The sequence below is a fragment of the Acinonyx jubatus genome, chromosome B2, assembly GCF_027475565.1.
Source record: "Acinonyx jubatus isolate Ajub_Pintada_27869175 chromosome B2, VMU_Ajub_asm_v1.0, whole genome shotgun sequence".
NCBI lineage: Eukaryota > Metazoa > Chordata > Mammalia > Carnivora > Felidae > Acinonyx > Acinonyx jubatus.
Window position 1 is genome coordinate 40,423,315 of NC_069385.1, and position 18,171 is coordinate 40,441,485.

The 18,171-nt window shown below is 35.4% G+C and overlaps 1 protein-coding gene across 22 annotated transcripts in view; it reads left to right on the forward strand.

Moving 5' to 3' along the window:
• Window positions 1-18,171, forward strand: part of TRDN (triadin) — a 385,182-nt gene that overhangs the window by 91,798 nt on the left and 275,213 nt on the right. For all 22 annotated transcript variants that reach the window (XR_008298359.1, XR_008298358.1, XM_053222303.1 and 19 more), the window contains 2 exons: window positions 12,262-12,309; window positions 15,934-15,993. Coding sequence is in view for 20 of the 22 variants with exons in the window: in XM_053222303.1 (XP_053078278.1) it covers window positions 12,262-12,309; window positions 15,934-15,993 (108 nt within the window). In the remaining 2 variants the exon portion in view is untranslated. The remainder of the gene's footprint in view (window positions 1-12,261; window positions 12,310-15,933; window positions 15,994-18,171) is intronic.

Sequence of the window (18,171 nt, forward strand, 5' to 3'; positions counted from 1 at the left end):
TTTCCCTTAAGGGATTCATATGGTATTTGAAAAGGTTTAAGGAGTGTGAAGTCTTTTGGAAAGCCCTGGAAATCTACATGTAGATGATTTACTCATCAAATAGAATACAGAAAACCATAGAATATTTAATCCCAGATAATATACATTTCCAAAATACTTCTATATAAATATGCTAATTCATTTTTAAATTGTTAATGGATCAGTTTCAATTTCCACTTCTCTTCATAGAAAATTATTAATTTTTATAGCCTTCCACATTATCTAAATGATTTTAATTCATGGGGCTACAGTAACTTTTATTCCTAGTTTGTCCCTGTGTTTATTTTGTTGGATGTTTTTCTTAGGGAAAATGCAACAGTTTCAAGGAACTGAGAAGCAAGCCCTTTAATTCTTGATCTGGCAATAAGTACTCATTTTGATTTTAATGTATAAACTCTGACATGTTAGTGAATGTCTACATTTAAATTACTCTTGGTTTTTTCTATATACAAGAAGTTGCAATTTATTTTATAAATATGATCACAGTAATGTCTATACTTGTGACCTTATATTGAATTAATATAGTAATAGCGGAACAATACATTGGCTTAGAAGAAACTTTAAACCCTAATTTAACTTTCCTGGATTACTAAAATGCCATTCACCAAGTTGTTGCTGATATAAATGTCCCTGGTGAGCAAGTAGAATACCATCATGCCAGAGTTGTTGTGGGCACTGAATATTTTGCTGTGGCAGAAGTTAGCTTGAAGAACATTGATTCCATTCCAGGGTGATAGTTTCTAATGAAAGATTTTATAGGTCAAAAGGGTCTTATGGTACACTCATATTTATTTATTTTTGTTGTTAAAATTTTTTAACGTTTATTTATTTTTGAGAGACAGAGAGAAACAGAACGCAAATGGGGGAGGGGCAGCAAGAGAGGGAGGGAGACACAGGGTCCGAAGCAGGTTCCAGACTCTGAGCTGTCAGCACAGAGCCCGACTCAGGGCTCCAACCTACAAACCGTGAGATCGTGACCTGAGCTGAAGTCGGACACTCAACTGACTGAGCCACCCAAGTGCCCCCAGAATACATTCATATTTAAAACCAAATATTTTGGAATATATTTTCGTCTAACCTATATGAACTAATTTCCAGATAGAGGTGAGTAAGGCAGTCTAGGAACCACAGTCTTTGAGTATTTCAAATGACTGGATGACCATTATGGAATGCAGAGCCACATGTCAAATGATAAGAAATAGTGATCAGTCACATTTAGCAGTCCACAGTTTGGGTATCCTTTGAGGGTATAAATAACTATGTGCACATATGTCTGAAAAGAAAGTATATATATTCACTATAGGGAATTATAGAAACTAGTGCTATTTGTTGTAAATAAAAGGTCCTGGTCATGATTGTTAAAGACCATTTCCCTGGCTCATGATAAACACTCACGAATGTGTTTTCAATAAATAAGCTAGGAGCACAGTATATGATTTTGACAAAGAAGGATGCCATCATTATTTTCTTCTACTTTTAGAAATGTGTTGAATTAACCAATCTGAGTCAGAATCCAAATCTAGAGGCATCTGGGTAGCTCAGTCAGTTAAGCGTCCAACTCCTAATCTTGTCTCAGGTCTTGATCTTATGGCTCATGAGTTTGAGCCCCACATCAGGCTCTAGGATGACAGCACAGAGCCTGCTTGGGATTCTCTCTCTCCCTCTCTCTCAAAATAAATAAATCAACATTTAAAAAATTAAAAAAATAATCCAAATCTAGTAACTACTGCCTATGTAACCTTGCTAATTAATGTATGTAACCAGGTTAATTAATTTTTCATTGCCTCTATTTTATCATATATAAAATGAGTATAATATAGTTGTAAAGATTAAATGATTAGGAAATGTATATATGAAATTATTCAAATAATTCTTGGCAAATTTTAAACAGTAACTATCAGTCAATTCACTATTCTTCTTGATTACCACTGATTAGGTCAGTGACAATCTCTTGCAGGTTTCTTATGTACATTACTTCTCATCCTATATCTGGGACCACTTGATATCCATCTGATTATAGACTGAAGGATCTTAATATCTGTCATCTCACAATTCTGTAACACAACACTAAACCACCTTTATTGCCATTTCACCCCTGTATTTGTGATTCCCTTTTTAAAAATCTCATATAAGCATTTATCTACTATGAAACAAATACTATACTTCACCTATGGTTTCTAATGTTTCACTTAATCTTCATGGAACAATATAACATGATAGATATAATCCCATTTAAAACTGAGAATACTGTGGTTTATCTGAACCCAATGATTTTCTCAATGACACATGTTTATTATAGACCCAAGTTGTCACCTCAGATTTTTCTAACTTAAGAAGATGTGGCTTTCCCAGTATACCCTCCATTGCATTTTCCTTCTTTTTTTTGTTCCACTATGTCTAAATGTCTGTAGTAGAATTTCTCACAGCTGAAAGATCTTGGCTTTTTCTCTGAATCCCCATGTTTAGGACCTTGTAATCTGATCAACTTGACTGAAATGCTTGTGCTTCCAAATATCTACCAGTTACGACTCATTTCTCTTCCCTCCCCATCTGTCTGTGCACCATATAACCTGGAGTTGTCCTGCTTGATGGCTTACCTGCAAAGCAGACACCATATACTTAATAAACAATATCCACCTCTAAATTTCCCCACCATTATTTCTACACTTAGCAAAATGAGAAATGAGACCTGACAGTCCTTATTTCCTTGTAGAAATGCCAAATGGCACATCATGGGTGTATTAGTTTCCTGTGGCTGCTGTAACAGATTATCAAAAGTGTCTGTCTTAAAAACAATAGAAATTTATTATCTTCTAGAGGCCAAAAATCTAAAATTAGTTTCACTGGGACCAAATCAAATTGTCAGCAGGGCCAAACTACCTCAGGGGGGCTCTAGAGGAGAATCTGTTCCTTGCCTCTTCCAGCTTCTAGGCCTGCCGTACTTCTCTGGTTTGCAGATTCATCACTCCAATCTCTGCCTCTGTGGTCACAGTGCCTTCTCCTCTGTCTTCAAATCTTCCTCTGCCTCCCTATTATAGGGACACATGGGGTTACATGCAAGGCTCACCTAGATAATTCATGATAATTTCCCTATTTGAAGATCTTTGACTTAATTACATTGCTAAATCCCTTTTAGCCGTATATGGTAGCATTCACAGATTCCAGGGATTAAGACATGGCTATATTTTAGGGGGCTATTATTTAAATCACCCCACTCAGCTACTCTTTAACAAGAGTACAAACAGGTCAGATTTCAGAGAAGACTGATAGCTAAATACAAAATATATGTGTTTAAAGATAGGAATCACAGAATGGCAGAGTTTACCGAATTTATGGTAGCAACATTGTCATTAGAGTTTTTATAAATCTTTAGCTATCAGCATACTGAAAGTAAGTTGTAAAATTATTATTGTTACAGAATTTGGATTTGGGGGAAATATTCATGTTTCATTATTTAGGATACCAGAACTCGTTAGAATAATTCTATTATTTTGGTTTATTTTAGGAAGACAGATGTTTGTTCATTCATTTGTTTTTAATTTTTTCCTGATGAGGCTATGTGAAGAGTTTAGTCACTTTAGCAGTAGGATAAAGTTTATATGTGGCCAAGACAGTGCCATAATTTCCTTAGATTGTATAAGTTCCTTATTAAAAATTCATACTCAGTGTGCATGTACTTTAAATCAGAAATCTGAGAATGACCTGAATACCCTAAGTATTTTTATATTGAATAATCTCTTCACATTTCATTTAAAACATTGATTAATTTAAGAGCCCAAGTGGTTAATTAATTTTGATACTCAAAATGACTGAAGAAGTAATATATGAAAAGCCCCTGGATTCTCCTCCACAACTCTCATCTGACTTAACACAGGTAACTAACAGACTTCTTTCACTTAGTGTGTTTGAAGTTAGTATTAAGTTCCTTTGCACAATAACACATGCCTCTGTGTTATTGGTCAGCATAATAGGTATCACTATCCACTCAGGCTATTCAAGCTGCAGAACTAGGGTTTATTGTTGCCAGTGATGGCATGGACTTGATGGATTTTAGAATCATCTGAATAATTTTTAAAATATATATCCATTGCATACTCCATTTTGGGATCATTAATGTTTGGAAGGTAAGACAAGGGTTTGAGTCAAGCTCTTCTAAAGACTCGAATGACTCACCAAGGTTAGAATCACTGTCAATTAAACTCATGGCCTGGAGTTCAAGTACAGTCCACAGAGCTTTCCACTGACCAGGCTGTATTTTAAAACAACGTATAACTGGCTGTCTTGGGGTGAGGCCTGCATCTATGGTTTACCAAAGTCTTTACCATTCTCTCTCATCACTCCTGGAGTAGACATGATCTGTCTCATTTCAGAAGGCATTTGAGTTACAGTCCTTCCATAGACATCTCGGTCTTTGTCAATATGAAGAGCAGTCCTGCTCAGCCCCTTGTCCTACTCCTTCTTTATTATAATGTATCCTACTCTCACCTCTTCTCTCCCACTGTTATCTCCTCCGCAATCATTTCTCAGTTAGATTAGGCAGTGAATTTCACTGAATTACCCCTCACATTCATGTTAATCATGTTACTAACAGGCTTAAATCCATCCTTTGCCATTACAGTCTCTTAGAGATAAAAGCCACATTTTCTACCGTGGCACAGAAGACTCTTTTCATAAAATCAGTGATGACCCTACAAATGTCCAGTTTTGTGTAGTTTCCCACATACTTTCCCAGTTCTGCAACCTCCTCCTCAACACTTTAAACTCTCAACTCTGCCCCTGTTGCCCCCCCACAACACCCAGACACACCAACATCACCTTTGCCCTAGGCAGCCTGCACTGTTGGGCACTCCCTAAGCAGGCCCTCTGCCATCTCTCAGCTCTGTGCTTCTGTGTGCACTGTTCTCTCTGGCCTGCCATCCCATCTTGTGCAGTCACTTGACAAGTCTTCCATTCATTTCTTTGATTCTCGGAAGGACTGTCAGTTCCTTTAATATAGGCCTTCTCTGCTGTCCCTCAGTCTGGGAGCATTTTGGCATTTTCTCCATGCTACTTTTATACCCCTGACTTCACACTATGAAACATTTTGACACCAATTTTTTATTTGGGTTACATTGATCTAACTCATTGAGATCAAGAACTATGTTTGTCTTCATATATGTTCTAGGTCATTTTTGACATTTACTCTTATGATTCAAGCTCTGTGGTCTGTTAGATTTCTACCAGCTCTGAATTTGTGTGCTTATATCATATTAAAAATGACTTGAACATTTAGCAAAGTGACCAACACAAGAAACAAACTGAACAAACATGGAAATAATGAATGAGTTAATTAATGAAGCATTCATTTTATCTATTTTGTTGATCTCTACTTGACTCCTATTTTTTCCTTGAACATTTTTTTATGTTTAATTTCAAATATATATCACTATTCGGCTTTAATTGGGCTATTGTCAAATTTATTTGGTCAGAAGCAGTTGAAGAATTTGATAGTAAGGTCCATATTAAAACAAAGACGGTCTATAACATGTAATTAGGAAACACAATAAAATTTATAGTATAATAAAATAGATTAAATTATACAGATTAGGGGCGCCTTGGTGGCTCAGTTGGTTAAGCGTCCAAATTTGGCTTGGGTCATGATTTCACCGTTCGTGAGTTGAAGCCCCGCGTCGGGCTCTGTGCTGACAGCTGGGAGCCTGGAGCCTGCTTCGGATTCTGTATCTTCCTCTCTCTTTTCCTCCCCCACTCGCACTCTGCCTCTCTTTCTCTCAAAAATAAATAAAGATTAAAAAAAATTGTTTTCAAATTATACAGATTGGGGCGCCTGGGTGGCTCATTCGGTTGAGCATCCAACTTCAGCTCAGGTCATGATCTCATGGTTTGTGAGTTTGAGCCCTGCGTCGGGCTTCGTGCTGACAGCTTGGAGCCTGGAGCCTGCTTTGGATTCTGTGTCTACCTCTCTCTCTGCCCCTTCCCTGCTCAAACTCTGTCTCTCTCTCTCAAAAATGAATAAATGTAAAAAAAATTTAAAAAAGTTATACAGATCAATTTGGACAATTTGAAAAATGAAAGAAAGAAAGAAAGAACCACAAACCACTTATCCGAAGATAAACACTAATATATTTTTTATTTTCCTCACATTTTTTTCTTTCTTTAGTTGTGTTTTTTTTTATTGCATATTGCCTTGGGATTTTTGGGGGATGGAAACTTTTATTGTTATTTTCAGATAACATTTAGGCTTTTATTTAACTATTAAACATGTCAATTTACTCAGAGAACAAACCATAAGAGACTGGAACCCAGTTGGTAAACCTATAACCAGATGAGAGAACTTTATCCAAGATGGCTCCCAGACAAAAGAAGGTTTTTAGGCATTCAGAACAATAGGTATTTGCTACATCAACCCGAGTTGTTTAGTGTTTGGGTAAAGAACTGACCTCAGGAATGGGGAAGAAGTTCACATGGCAGAAGTGTGTGCCTCTGAATGGTCAACATCAAGGTGGGCCGGCCAGTGGAAACGGGTATATCCTGGCAGGCAGATACTATAAATGGAAAAACTGACCATAGCCATTAGGCAATAATACATATTAATTTATTCACAGCACTTACTTTGTGCCAAACACCATACTGAGCACTAAAAATTTAGCGATGAATAAGGCCTAGTCCAATGAGAGATCTAAAACACACTTATACCACCATTTAGTGAGTATTCTACAAAGAGACATCCTGGAGGAGATAACTGCCTTCCTCGATTGCTGAGTAAGTCTGAATGCAGTTTTTTGGTAAATCCTTAGAGGAGTGGATGACTTAGGATTTAGATGTGCACTCTGGAACCTAAAATGGAGTATATAAGAGCTACGCCAAGGGCCATTCAAGGAACCAGGTGAAAACTTAGTTAAAAAACACAAGAGAACCCCAATGATTAGTATTAGTATTAGTTTCCTAGGGCTCCGTTAACAAAGTATCAAAAACTGGATGGCTTAAAATAACAGAAATTTATACTCTCACAGTTACAAACATTAATTAAATTTATTTGTTAATGATCAGTTGAAAAATATAGTACCTATATATTGTCTCTAAAGTCACATGACTTTTCAGAAGGATTGATTATCTCAGAGAGCTGCAAAGGAGAAGCTATTCCATGCTTCTCCTAGCTCCTGGTGATTGGCTGGCAATCTTTGGCTTTTAGATGGACCATTCCAATCTCTGCCTTCATCTTCAAGTGGTGTTCTCCCTACATCTCTGCTTTTTCCTTCTGTGCATATCTGTCTCTGTGTCCAAATTTTCCCTTTTCATAAGGACACCCATAATATTGAATTAAAGACCACCGTAATGACTTCATTTTAACTTGATTACCTCTGTAAAGACTCTATTTCCAACTATAAGGTCACATTCTCAGGTACCGGATTAGGACTCCAATACATCTTTTGAGACTATGCAAACCAATGCGGTCAGTATCACATGTGGTCAGAACATTTTTTTGAAAGGGTAATTTAGAATAATAATCCTGATTGACTGGTTTAGGGTTGTTTCTGGGAAATAATTATAGGACTGGAACCAGAGCCTGGCAAAGGATTTTGCTGAAGATGAGGCTCAAAAGCCAAAGAGGACAGGACATTAAAATGTATCTAAATATCCTGGAGCCCTTTATAAAAATGCTCTCAAAGACCACAGACTAATTTAGTCAGCCTATATTGTATAAACTTTTATTTTTGCCTTCTCTCAGTCATACTTAATTGACTCTTTAAAGTACAAAATATATTTTCTTTTTTCTCTCTGACAGCTGTGAAAGATAAACCTGGAAATGAGATATCTACAAATATCTATGCATCACCTCCTCCATAGTGATTGCTCACTTTTGAGGAAGTGATTACAGTTCTGGAGCCCCAGGTGAAGGGGAAATTACCCATACAATTAAATCAGAATTCACAGTAAAACCAATATTTTGGAATTTAAATATGTACTTTGTGATTTAGAGCATTTATCAGATGATATTGTAATTTGGGGCAATTTGCCTAATCTGCACTTTAATGCATAAATAAATGTAATTTTATTATGAAAAAGAAGCATGTATATTATTGCAGGATTGATTGTAGGTAACAAGCTCAGAGAGTCCAACCAGCACACTTTGGCTCATAAGAACAAGTTTCTAGTCTGCACAGGACCTGCATGGACAAGGTAGCATAGTTGGGGGAAGAGTACTAGTTTGGCAATTTGATCACACTGTATTCTTATTCTCCTCTGCCATAGCCTCTTTTGAGACAGTGTTTTCTTATCCAGGGGCAAAGAAGTTCAGGCTAACTGCTCCTATCAGCTCTAAAATTGTGTGCTTATTTTAAATAAAAAATGATAAATTTGTCCTTTAGGAAAAATGAGTAATATAATCTTTGACAAGTTTCTCTACTCAGGAGTGCTTTTCTATTGAGTCCATCATTACCACTTAGAATGTGTAGATCATCTTGCCTTAACACAGAATGGAAATTCTACAGATTAGTTACAAAATAAATAGATAAATACATACATACAGAGACATACATACTAACCAAGAGTATATCTGACACTGTTTAGTGTTGACTAAAGCCTAGGCACATCAGTACTGAAAAAAAATTTTGCACCAAACTTTTGATTTTTTCCAACTGAGAACAGAGAGATCAGCAAAAGGACTCGGGCAGTCTGGCACTGAATCCTTACAGATTTGGCCCCTAGGGAGGGTTTGCCTGATAAGAACCTCAGAGTCAGGTGCACTGTGAGCTCTGGTACATTCAGAAAAGGACACAGGGCTTGTCCGGCAGGTTGCCAGGGCCACACTCTGTAAAAGCACAGAGCACAGCTTGCAGAATGCTGGAGAGGGACCACATGGGGTGGGCGAGAGGCTGCTGCAGAGTTAAGTTGAGCTGAATGTTCTGGTCAGGGAAAGGTCAGAGTCTGGGCAAGTGCAGGAACAGCAGGGCCATGCCAGCTCTGATGCCAAACATCAGGGCCATTCCAACTGGTGGATTCCATTTGTTTTTAATTATCAGTATACCGAAGAGACTTTTGTTTCTTGTAAATAAGGATGACAAGCAAATTAAGCTCCAGCAGGTGCAACAAGCTTATTTTGTCCTGAGCTAAAACTGTCCTGGCTAAGATGTAACTTGCCAAACAGAGCTGGTGAAAGGAAGGTACTTTTTTCTTCCAGTTGAAAACTGTCAGTTTGTAGTGTCTAAGCAAAGAGGTACACAAGTAAACAGTTTTTTGTAGAAAATTATTTTTTTAATCTTAGAGTGATTATTAAGTCAGTTACTGATGGTTGCATTGTTTTGATAAAAGAAACTTTAAACTTGGTATTTGAGCTCAGTCTTGCCAAAGTTTGAAGTTTTCATCCAAGAAGCTTTACTGGCTGTCTGCCATTTTGAACAGCTCCCTAGAGCACAGGGGTCCAGCTGTTTCACTGAGCAATGTTATGGTACCATTTCTGAGGGGGATAATGAAATTTCAGCATACAGGACTGTGTCTGTAAATCAAAACTTAGACTGTGAGGAACGAGATTTTCCCCCAGGGTAACAGGAACGAGGCATTACTATGCTAATTTGAGTCTGAATTCAGCCCCCTTGCTCTTTTGATTTTGTATTAATTCTTCCATTTATGCCTGTGCACACGTCAGCCAGAAAATCCTTTAGTGGAATGGACAACCAGCTGTCCAAGGTGGGTGAGGTCTGGTCCTTCACAGGAGCATAGACACAGATTAGGTGTTCTCTTGAGAATCTTGCCAATCAGGTTCCAAAAGCACAGCTTATCTCATGCAAACTTGGTTCCCTCTAGAGAACTTTTAAAAGAGGCTTTGTTTTTGCCAAGATTCTCTTTTAGTTTTTAGCTTAATTAATAGTGGTCCAAAAGAACCAATATAAGCTATTTGTGGTCATGTGTGAATGCTGATGTCCTCTCTTTCTTTTGTGAGATATTTATATTGAATTTAGTAACTCAGAAACACCTAAAAGGACTATTAAATATAAAGAAAAATAATGTCTAGATGTTCTAAGGTGTATTTTTTCCCCTCTGTTTTTCACTGGGGTTTAATTATTTAAGTAATTTTGATAAATTAGAAAATTTTTAAATGGCCAAACACAAGCAGTGCTTATAATATCTATACCATATCATTAATAAATAGAATTGTACTAGAAGATGAAAGCAGTTTTTCTTATAATGTTTTAGAATTTGGCTTACTCCAAAAAAGTCTATTAAAATTCCACTATGGGGCAGACAAGTGATCAGCCAAGGGTACAAAAATAAAATAACATGCTATAGTCTTTAAAGAGATTTCACTTACTAGGAAGTCAGATATATGGACAATGGCAACATTTTTTAAAGTTTGTTTATTTATTTATTTATTTATTTATTTATTTATTTATTTAGAGAGGGAGAGAGTGTGAGTGGGGAAGAGGGAGAGAAAGAGAGAGAGGGAGAGAGAGAGAGAGAGAGAGAGACAGAGAGACAGAGAGAGAGAGACAGAGAGAGAGAATCCCAAGCAGGCTCCATGCTGTCAGCTCAGAGCCCAATGTGGGGCTTGATCTCATGAACGGTGAGATCATGACTTGAGCGCAAATCAAGAGTCAGAAGCTCAACCAACTGAGCCACTTAGGTGTCCTGACATTGGCAATATTATTATTTGATTGCTAAAATGGAATTATGCACATGGTTCAGTTGGTGTATAAAATAAATAGAGATCAAAGAACACTTTACAAGGAGGAACAACTGTGTCAGGACTGAAAAGGTGCATTGACAAGAGGAAGTGTGAGAGTGGGGATTCGAGTATAAGGCACAGGCAGGTAGAGGGGAGGGCATGCTTGCAGCTGCACTTGTTTTGATATGAGTGGAATATAAAGTTCAAGGGGAAATTCAAGTAGATAGGATGGGATTGACATGCAAATGTCAAATCATTAGAGCAGTAACATTTTTATATTTCATATAACACCTACTATGTAATAGATAACATGTTAAGCCATGAGGGAGATACTAATATTTGTAACAGGTCAAAAGTATAATCAGAATTTCCTGTTAGAAAGGTTACTCTGAGAGAGAAAGATCTAAATCTAAAGGTTCAAGAGAATAATTAATGTTATTATAATAATATTTGTAATACTGATATACCAAGAAGGGCATTCTGCTCCAAATTTTGAAATGGTCTCTTTCCTTTTCTCTTCCCAACTCCCTTACTAGGTTAATTTCTTCTCATCTTCACATTCTTAAATGTCACTTCTACTAAGGGATACTCCTGTAATACACAGGCTACTGTAGGTCTCTGAATGCCACCCTAAATTTTTTCTGCATTTATACCAACTGCAATTAACTACCTTTGCAGTTATTTGTTTACCCTCCATTATTCATCCACTTGTTGACATCACAATGATAGGGATAGAGTCTATCTTGCCAGTCTTTAGCACATAGCATGTGCTTCTATATTTTTGTGTAAATAAAGGACAAGTAGAGAATGCAATATTGGATAAAAAAAAAAGTTGGGTAAGAGGTATATTGAAAGGTAGATTGAAAGAGTTTGGCAAATGAACAGAAGTGGAAAATAAAAGATGAATCCTAGATGACTCCCACGTTTCTAGACTGACAATTGGGCGTGCCATTAATAAGAGTTATGACTAAATTATGGGGAAATTTTTTGACTTAAATTTGAGCTCTCCTGTATTAACTAATTGGATCTCAGCTCAGAGTAAATTAAATGTAGTTTTCTGTAAGGGGACTTGGTGTCATTCTAATCTCATACCAGAATATTTTCAAAAATTTTGGGTGGGGAACGTTTCTGTAGAAGAGTAACATATGCAATTTAGTTTGATTATACTTTGCATCGGATTCAGAAAATTATCTCTCTGCATTTCTGTCCTTATATCTTAGTGTTTCTCTCGTATCGAGCTAGGATCCTCTGGCATATGGCATAAGTTTTTAAAGTTTTCTACTTAAATTGAAGTTAAGGATTTGAAAAAGCTGAGGTGTATTCTTACTTTTACAATCACACCTGGTTTTGGTACAAATTTGTGCTTGGGTATGAAATAAAAATAGAAATAAAAAATTTATAATTATCTTAATATTTAAACATCTAACTATGTAAAACTTCGTTCCAGTTAAAAAAGATTTTCAAAAGCAGCAGACAAGTTTTTGACATCAAAAATTGCCATGCAAACATCTTATTATTTATTCTCTTTATTTAAGTGAAAAATATTGTCTATTTCTTTCCAGTTACACACAAAGAAAAACCAAAAGAAAAAGAAAAAGCTGAAAAGAAAGGTATGGAATTGTTCTTACTGCTGTCCTTACACACTGGTTCCTCCCTCTTTGACCTCTTCTTCTTTACGTAAGATTTTATTTTTAAAATTATATTTTGATATGGTCCTTAGAATTGAATCTATAAAGAGTAATTCATAGGCTGAAGTAAATAAAATATTTGAGACTCCAACTTGGTTACCAATTTACTTTCTAGAAATGTATTCATTTTTCCCCTGGCAGTTGTGAGACTGCTTTAGCTAACAGTGAAGATATTATTTCACAAAATATTTTTTCAATTTGATAGGTGAGAAAGTATACTCATTATTTTAACTTGCATTCTTTAATTACCTATAAGACTGGAATTTAAAAAATTAATTTTTATGTATTTGTTTAGAATCTGTAATATAGACTCATTGTTCAGTAGGTAAAGATACATTATGAAAAGCTTCCTGCCGCCTGGTTCTCAGCCCTCCAGTAGCATTCTATCCTACCCACACGTACACACAGCAAACTCCTTTTATGGGTTTTATGTGCATCTTTCAAAACTTCAATATGCATTTATAAGAGAATATAGCTTACTGTTTCTCCACTTTTTACACAAAATATAATGTGTCCTATATTCTGGCTTTTACAATTTAATAATATATCTTAAAGACCTTTCCATATCAGTAAATAGGTATTTTCCTCATTTTTTTTAATGTTTATTTATTTTTGAGAGGGGAGAGAGGAGCAGAGAGAGAGGGAGACACAGAATCAGAAGCAGGCTCCAGGCTCTGAGCTGTCAGCACAGAGCCTGATGCAGGGCTTGAACCCACAAAACTGAGAGATCATGACCTAAGCTGAAGTCGGACGCTTAACTGACTGAGCCACCCAGGCACTCTGGTATTTTCCTCATTTTAAAATAAAAGCTTCATGGTATTGAAATGGAGGTACTTTCTTGGGGTGCTTGGATGGTTGAGTCAGTTAAGTGTCCGATTTCATCTCAGGTCATGATCTCACGGTTCGTGGATTCGAGCCCCATGTCATGCTCTGTGCTGACAGCTCAGAGCTTGGAGCCTGCTTCCGATTCTGTGTCTCTGTCTCTCTCTGCCCCTCCCATACTCTCTCTGTCTGTCTCTCTCAAAAATAAACATTAAAAAACATAATTTAAAAAATGAGTAAATGGAGATATTTTCTTCCACTATATCTTTTAGCTACTTATTATTTGTAGATTTAAGGATTTAAGAATGATTTTAATAATACATTTTTCTTATGTAAATATTCACACTTATTACTCATTTCTCCTGATGATATGTGTGCATGTCATTTGGGTATATTTTCCTGGTCTGTCACTTTTTCAAATATTTTCCTCAGGTTTCATAATTAATTTCAGCATTTCTGTGTGAGTGGATATGTGTGAATGCATATATGTGTATATACGTGTGTGTGTGTGTGTGTGTGTGTGTGTGTGTGTGTTTAGATTCTTGACTTTTTATATGGCTAGATATGTTTTATTTTCTTTTGGTGTTTCTGTTTTTGAATCTTCATTCAAAAATTAATTCAACAGTTGCTAATATTTCCTCAAGTTTTAAAATTTAGTTTCATATTTCACATGTAACCTTAAATCATCAAAAAATCCATTTCAATGTATGATGTGAAATAAATCTCCAATTTCATTTTTTTGTTGCTCTTGTGTTAGAGTGGATCATGTCTAGGATCTTTGTGCTAGATTTCAGCTGATTCATATGTCCACAATATGCATAGACTGCTGTGCTATTTCCTGTGCAACATTCCAGTCAGATAGAATGTTTTATAATATTTTAGGAATCAGATCCATGGGAACATGTTTCAATCTTCTTTATTCTATACTATATTTAAAATTTTGAATTAAATAGTTATTAGTTTATTAGTGTTTACTCAGTGATGATATATACTAATTTCAATACAGCCACCTTCTTTGTTCTAGAAACAGGTGTCTATTTCCCTTCTGCTGTTAAGTTATGTGGAATTATTGGCATTAGGTTCTTTATACTCTGACTAAATGAAATAATCTGATATTTCATGTGATTTTTTTCAACTTTCACAGCAGCTAAATATTTGTATTACAAAATAATCAAGAATTTGTCACTCTTAAATTAGAAACATTACAGGAAATTTTCATATTGGAAAGCAGAATAAAATACTTTATTGTAAGTGTCCTTTACTTCATTATATACCAATTAAAGGAGTTTGCTTTTTATGAAGTAAGTCATTACACTGCAACCCCATGTCCTTATGTGAATTGGGCCTTTCTTGGCTTGGCATCATGCTCCTTCACCTAACACTGTCCAGGCTCTTCCCCATAATTCCAAATGGTAGTGGGAATGGCTGTGGGGCAGGCTGAGAGGTAGAAAGGCTGAAACCCTGAAAGGGGTGTCATCTGCTCTCTCTCGGTGAACTTGCAACTGCAGGGGTCACTTGGTCTTCAACTGAGCATCGTGCGTGAAGCTTTCTGTGAGATTTGCCTTATCTCTCCAAGATTCTGGGGAAACTGTTCATCAACTGTGTTTTAAAACAATAGTTTGTTAAATACATATTGAAGCACATTTTGTCTTTTATAATACAAGTAAAGCTGATGGACATTAATGTTCTTATTATATAGTTGGAGAAGTGGAAATAATTGGGACTCTCATTTTTAATGTGAATAATTTGGTTCTTTAACCCACCTGTTTAATTAAATCTCTTATTTTTTTCATTTAGTTTTCTATAATTTCTTTAATTCCCATTATTCTCCAATAAATAATACATAAATGCTGTAAATTGTGTGGTGATTTGGGAAACTACCAAATTACACAAATTAATGAATTATGACTAACCTGCACAAGCTCCTGTATGTCTCAGAGCACCTTTACTTCATAGAAGCTAGGAAAATAAATTTATATTGATTTATTAATTTGTTACATAAACAGTGAGAACGTATAATGTTTCAAGTATGTCAAATACTATTCGTTTAAGAAGCTGCACTTGATCAGTAATCATTTATGATTATATAATTTATGATTTTTTTTTGGTCATTCTCTACCAAAGATGCTATTTCTTAGGGCTTACTTGGGTAAAAAAAAAAAACAAAACTTTTTGGCTGTCAAAATGTCATTGGAGTGGAGGACATTTGGTTAGCAGGGACCAGAGATGCTAAGCATTTTTCAACACATAAGACAGTCCCTTATAGTAAGAAATTATGTTTCCCCAAATGTCAATTACGTCCTTGTTGAGAAACACTGCTCTTAATCCAAGCTCTAATTCGGATTGAAATATTTATTTTAATTAATCATAAAGAAAGTGTTTCATCACGATAATATAATATCTTTTGACAAATTATTAAAAAACTGCTCTCTCTCTCTGTTTATCTTTCTTGAAAACTTAATCTATTTAGAATAATAACTTTAAAAAGGAGAGTGAGGTTAGCTTTCAAAATGCTTTCTAAATCTTTATGCCAAGTCTTTTGAATTGGATTTTATATAGTTGTTATTATACTGGTAATTTTTTCTTATTTCTAAATCAGTCTCATTAATATCATCAATCTTCAAAATCGTACATAATTTGGTGGCTATAGAGCTGAGATAAAGAGAAAGCTTGGTCTTGAAATCTATTTAAAGTGTGTACTAATATAAATTTTTTCTGTTTAAGCAACTCACAAGGAAAAAATTGAGAAAAAAGAAAAACCAGAAACAAAGACAGTGGCAAAAGGTAACTTTTCCTTTTATAGTTTATATAATCATTCTTTTTACTTTAAAAGATTACACTTTGTGGGGGTACCTGGGTGGCTCAGTCAGTTAAGAGTCCAACTCTTGGTTTTGGCCTAGGTCATGATCTCATGGTTCATGAGTTTAAGCCCCATGTCCAGCTCTGTACTGACAGCACAGAGCCTGCTTGGGATTCTCTCTTTCTCTCTTTCCCTCTCTAACCACCCCTCTCCTGCTTGTGTTCTCTCTCTCTCAAAATAAGTAAATAAACTTTAAAAGATTATATTTTGGGTGTCAGGTAGCTGGCTGATTATATGCATTCAACATTTCCTGTACTTAAAAATTAATTTGGCCTTACATGTAAAATTGAATAATAAAGAATAATAAAAAAGAATAATAAAACTAAATACTTAATAGAGCATCTGGAAATGTTAGAAAATGATGAAGAGTATTCCCATATGTGGTAGGAAGAATTTGGAACCCCAAGAACTTTACCACTTGCGGTCATCCTCATGGATATGTTACATTACATGGCAAAGAGACTTTTGGAAATAGTTTTCTCTAAAATAGGGAGATTATCCTGGATTATCCAGGTAGGCTAAATGTAATCTCACAAATCTTTAAAGCATAGACATATGACGGAAGAGAAAGAGTGATTTGAAGTGTGAGAAGGACTTGCCACCCATTGCTAGCTTGAAACTTGGGGGGAGCACGTGAACAGTGGGAGAAGAATTTTGCCAACATGTTGAATTCCAGTAAATAATGCAACCCTGCTGGCAATTTGATTTTAGCCTTGTGCACCCTAACCAGAAAACCTACTTGAGCCACATTGTGCCAAGACTTTTGAACTTTGGAAATTGGGAGATATTAAATGGATATTATGTTAAGCAGCTAAGTTTGTGGTTATTTGTTACTATAGCAATGGGAAACTGGCACAATATATTTGGCTTATAGCTTTTGACCAGCAGTACACTTTGGATTAATTTTAGAAATTTGAAATTCAGGATTTGTTTTTTTCAAGAAGAAAGGTAATGCATATATCTTGATTGATATTTTAAGCCATCAAAGATCAAAAGTATCTTAATAATATACTCCCCCCAAATCAATTAGAATATCAATGTAATGTTATGTATTTTGGAGGATTACATAAATATTAAATTATAAATATAGTATGCTAAATTTATTTGCCAATTTTTTGATGTTAAACAAATATGGATTCTAAGTGATAGTTCAATCTTATCTCCTAAATTTAAATTCCTTTTTCTTTTTGTAAAATGCACGCATTTTGTGAACAATAATTTTTAGAAATCTCAATTCAGTATTTTCAAGGGACTAATCACTTAGATAAACATTGGAATCTACTTTCAAAATTCAAGGTGTTTATCTACACAATGCAAAATATTTAAAAATTTGAGGCAGACATATTTTTTACTAAATATTTTTCATGAGATAACCAAATATCAGTGTATTAAAGATAGATGGATTATAAACCAAGACTTCGTTTTCTAGAAGGTAGCATGAATTTAGTCTCAGGATGAAATTTATAACTAAATATGTATTATTTTATTCTATTTGGTTCTCTTCTGTTTGACAGATTTGAATGAAAATAAACTCAAATGTATATGAAATCTTGAAGCTGGCAGGGATGTTAGATATCGTCTCACTTAATTACCTAACTTAACAGATGAACAAACTGACCTCCAGGGAGGAAAAAACAATTTGGCCAATTCGCATAACTAGTATGTAATTGAACTAAGGCAAAATCCCAGGTGAACTGAGTATAAATCTAGTATTTTTTCCAAAGATAATTAAAGGTCTTCAAGCATCAATTATTCCTTCAACAAATATCTATTTAATCCTGTACTAATTATTTATTGGTGTGAAAAAATTACCACAAATTTAGAAACTTAAGTCAACACACATTTATTATCTCAGCTTTTGTGTCTCAAAAATCTGGGCATGGCTTAGCTCAGTTCTCTGCTTCACAGTCTCTCATAAGACTGTAATTAATTTGTTAGACAAAGCTGCAGTCCCATCTGAAGGCTCAACTGGGGAAGGATAATTTTCAAATTCATTTACATGATTGTTGACAAGATTCAGCCCTTCATGGCCTGTTGAGTCAGGGCCCCAAATCTTTCTTTGTTGGCTGGAAACCATTCTCAATTCCTTTTCAAACGAGTAC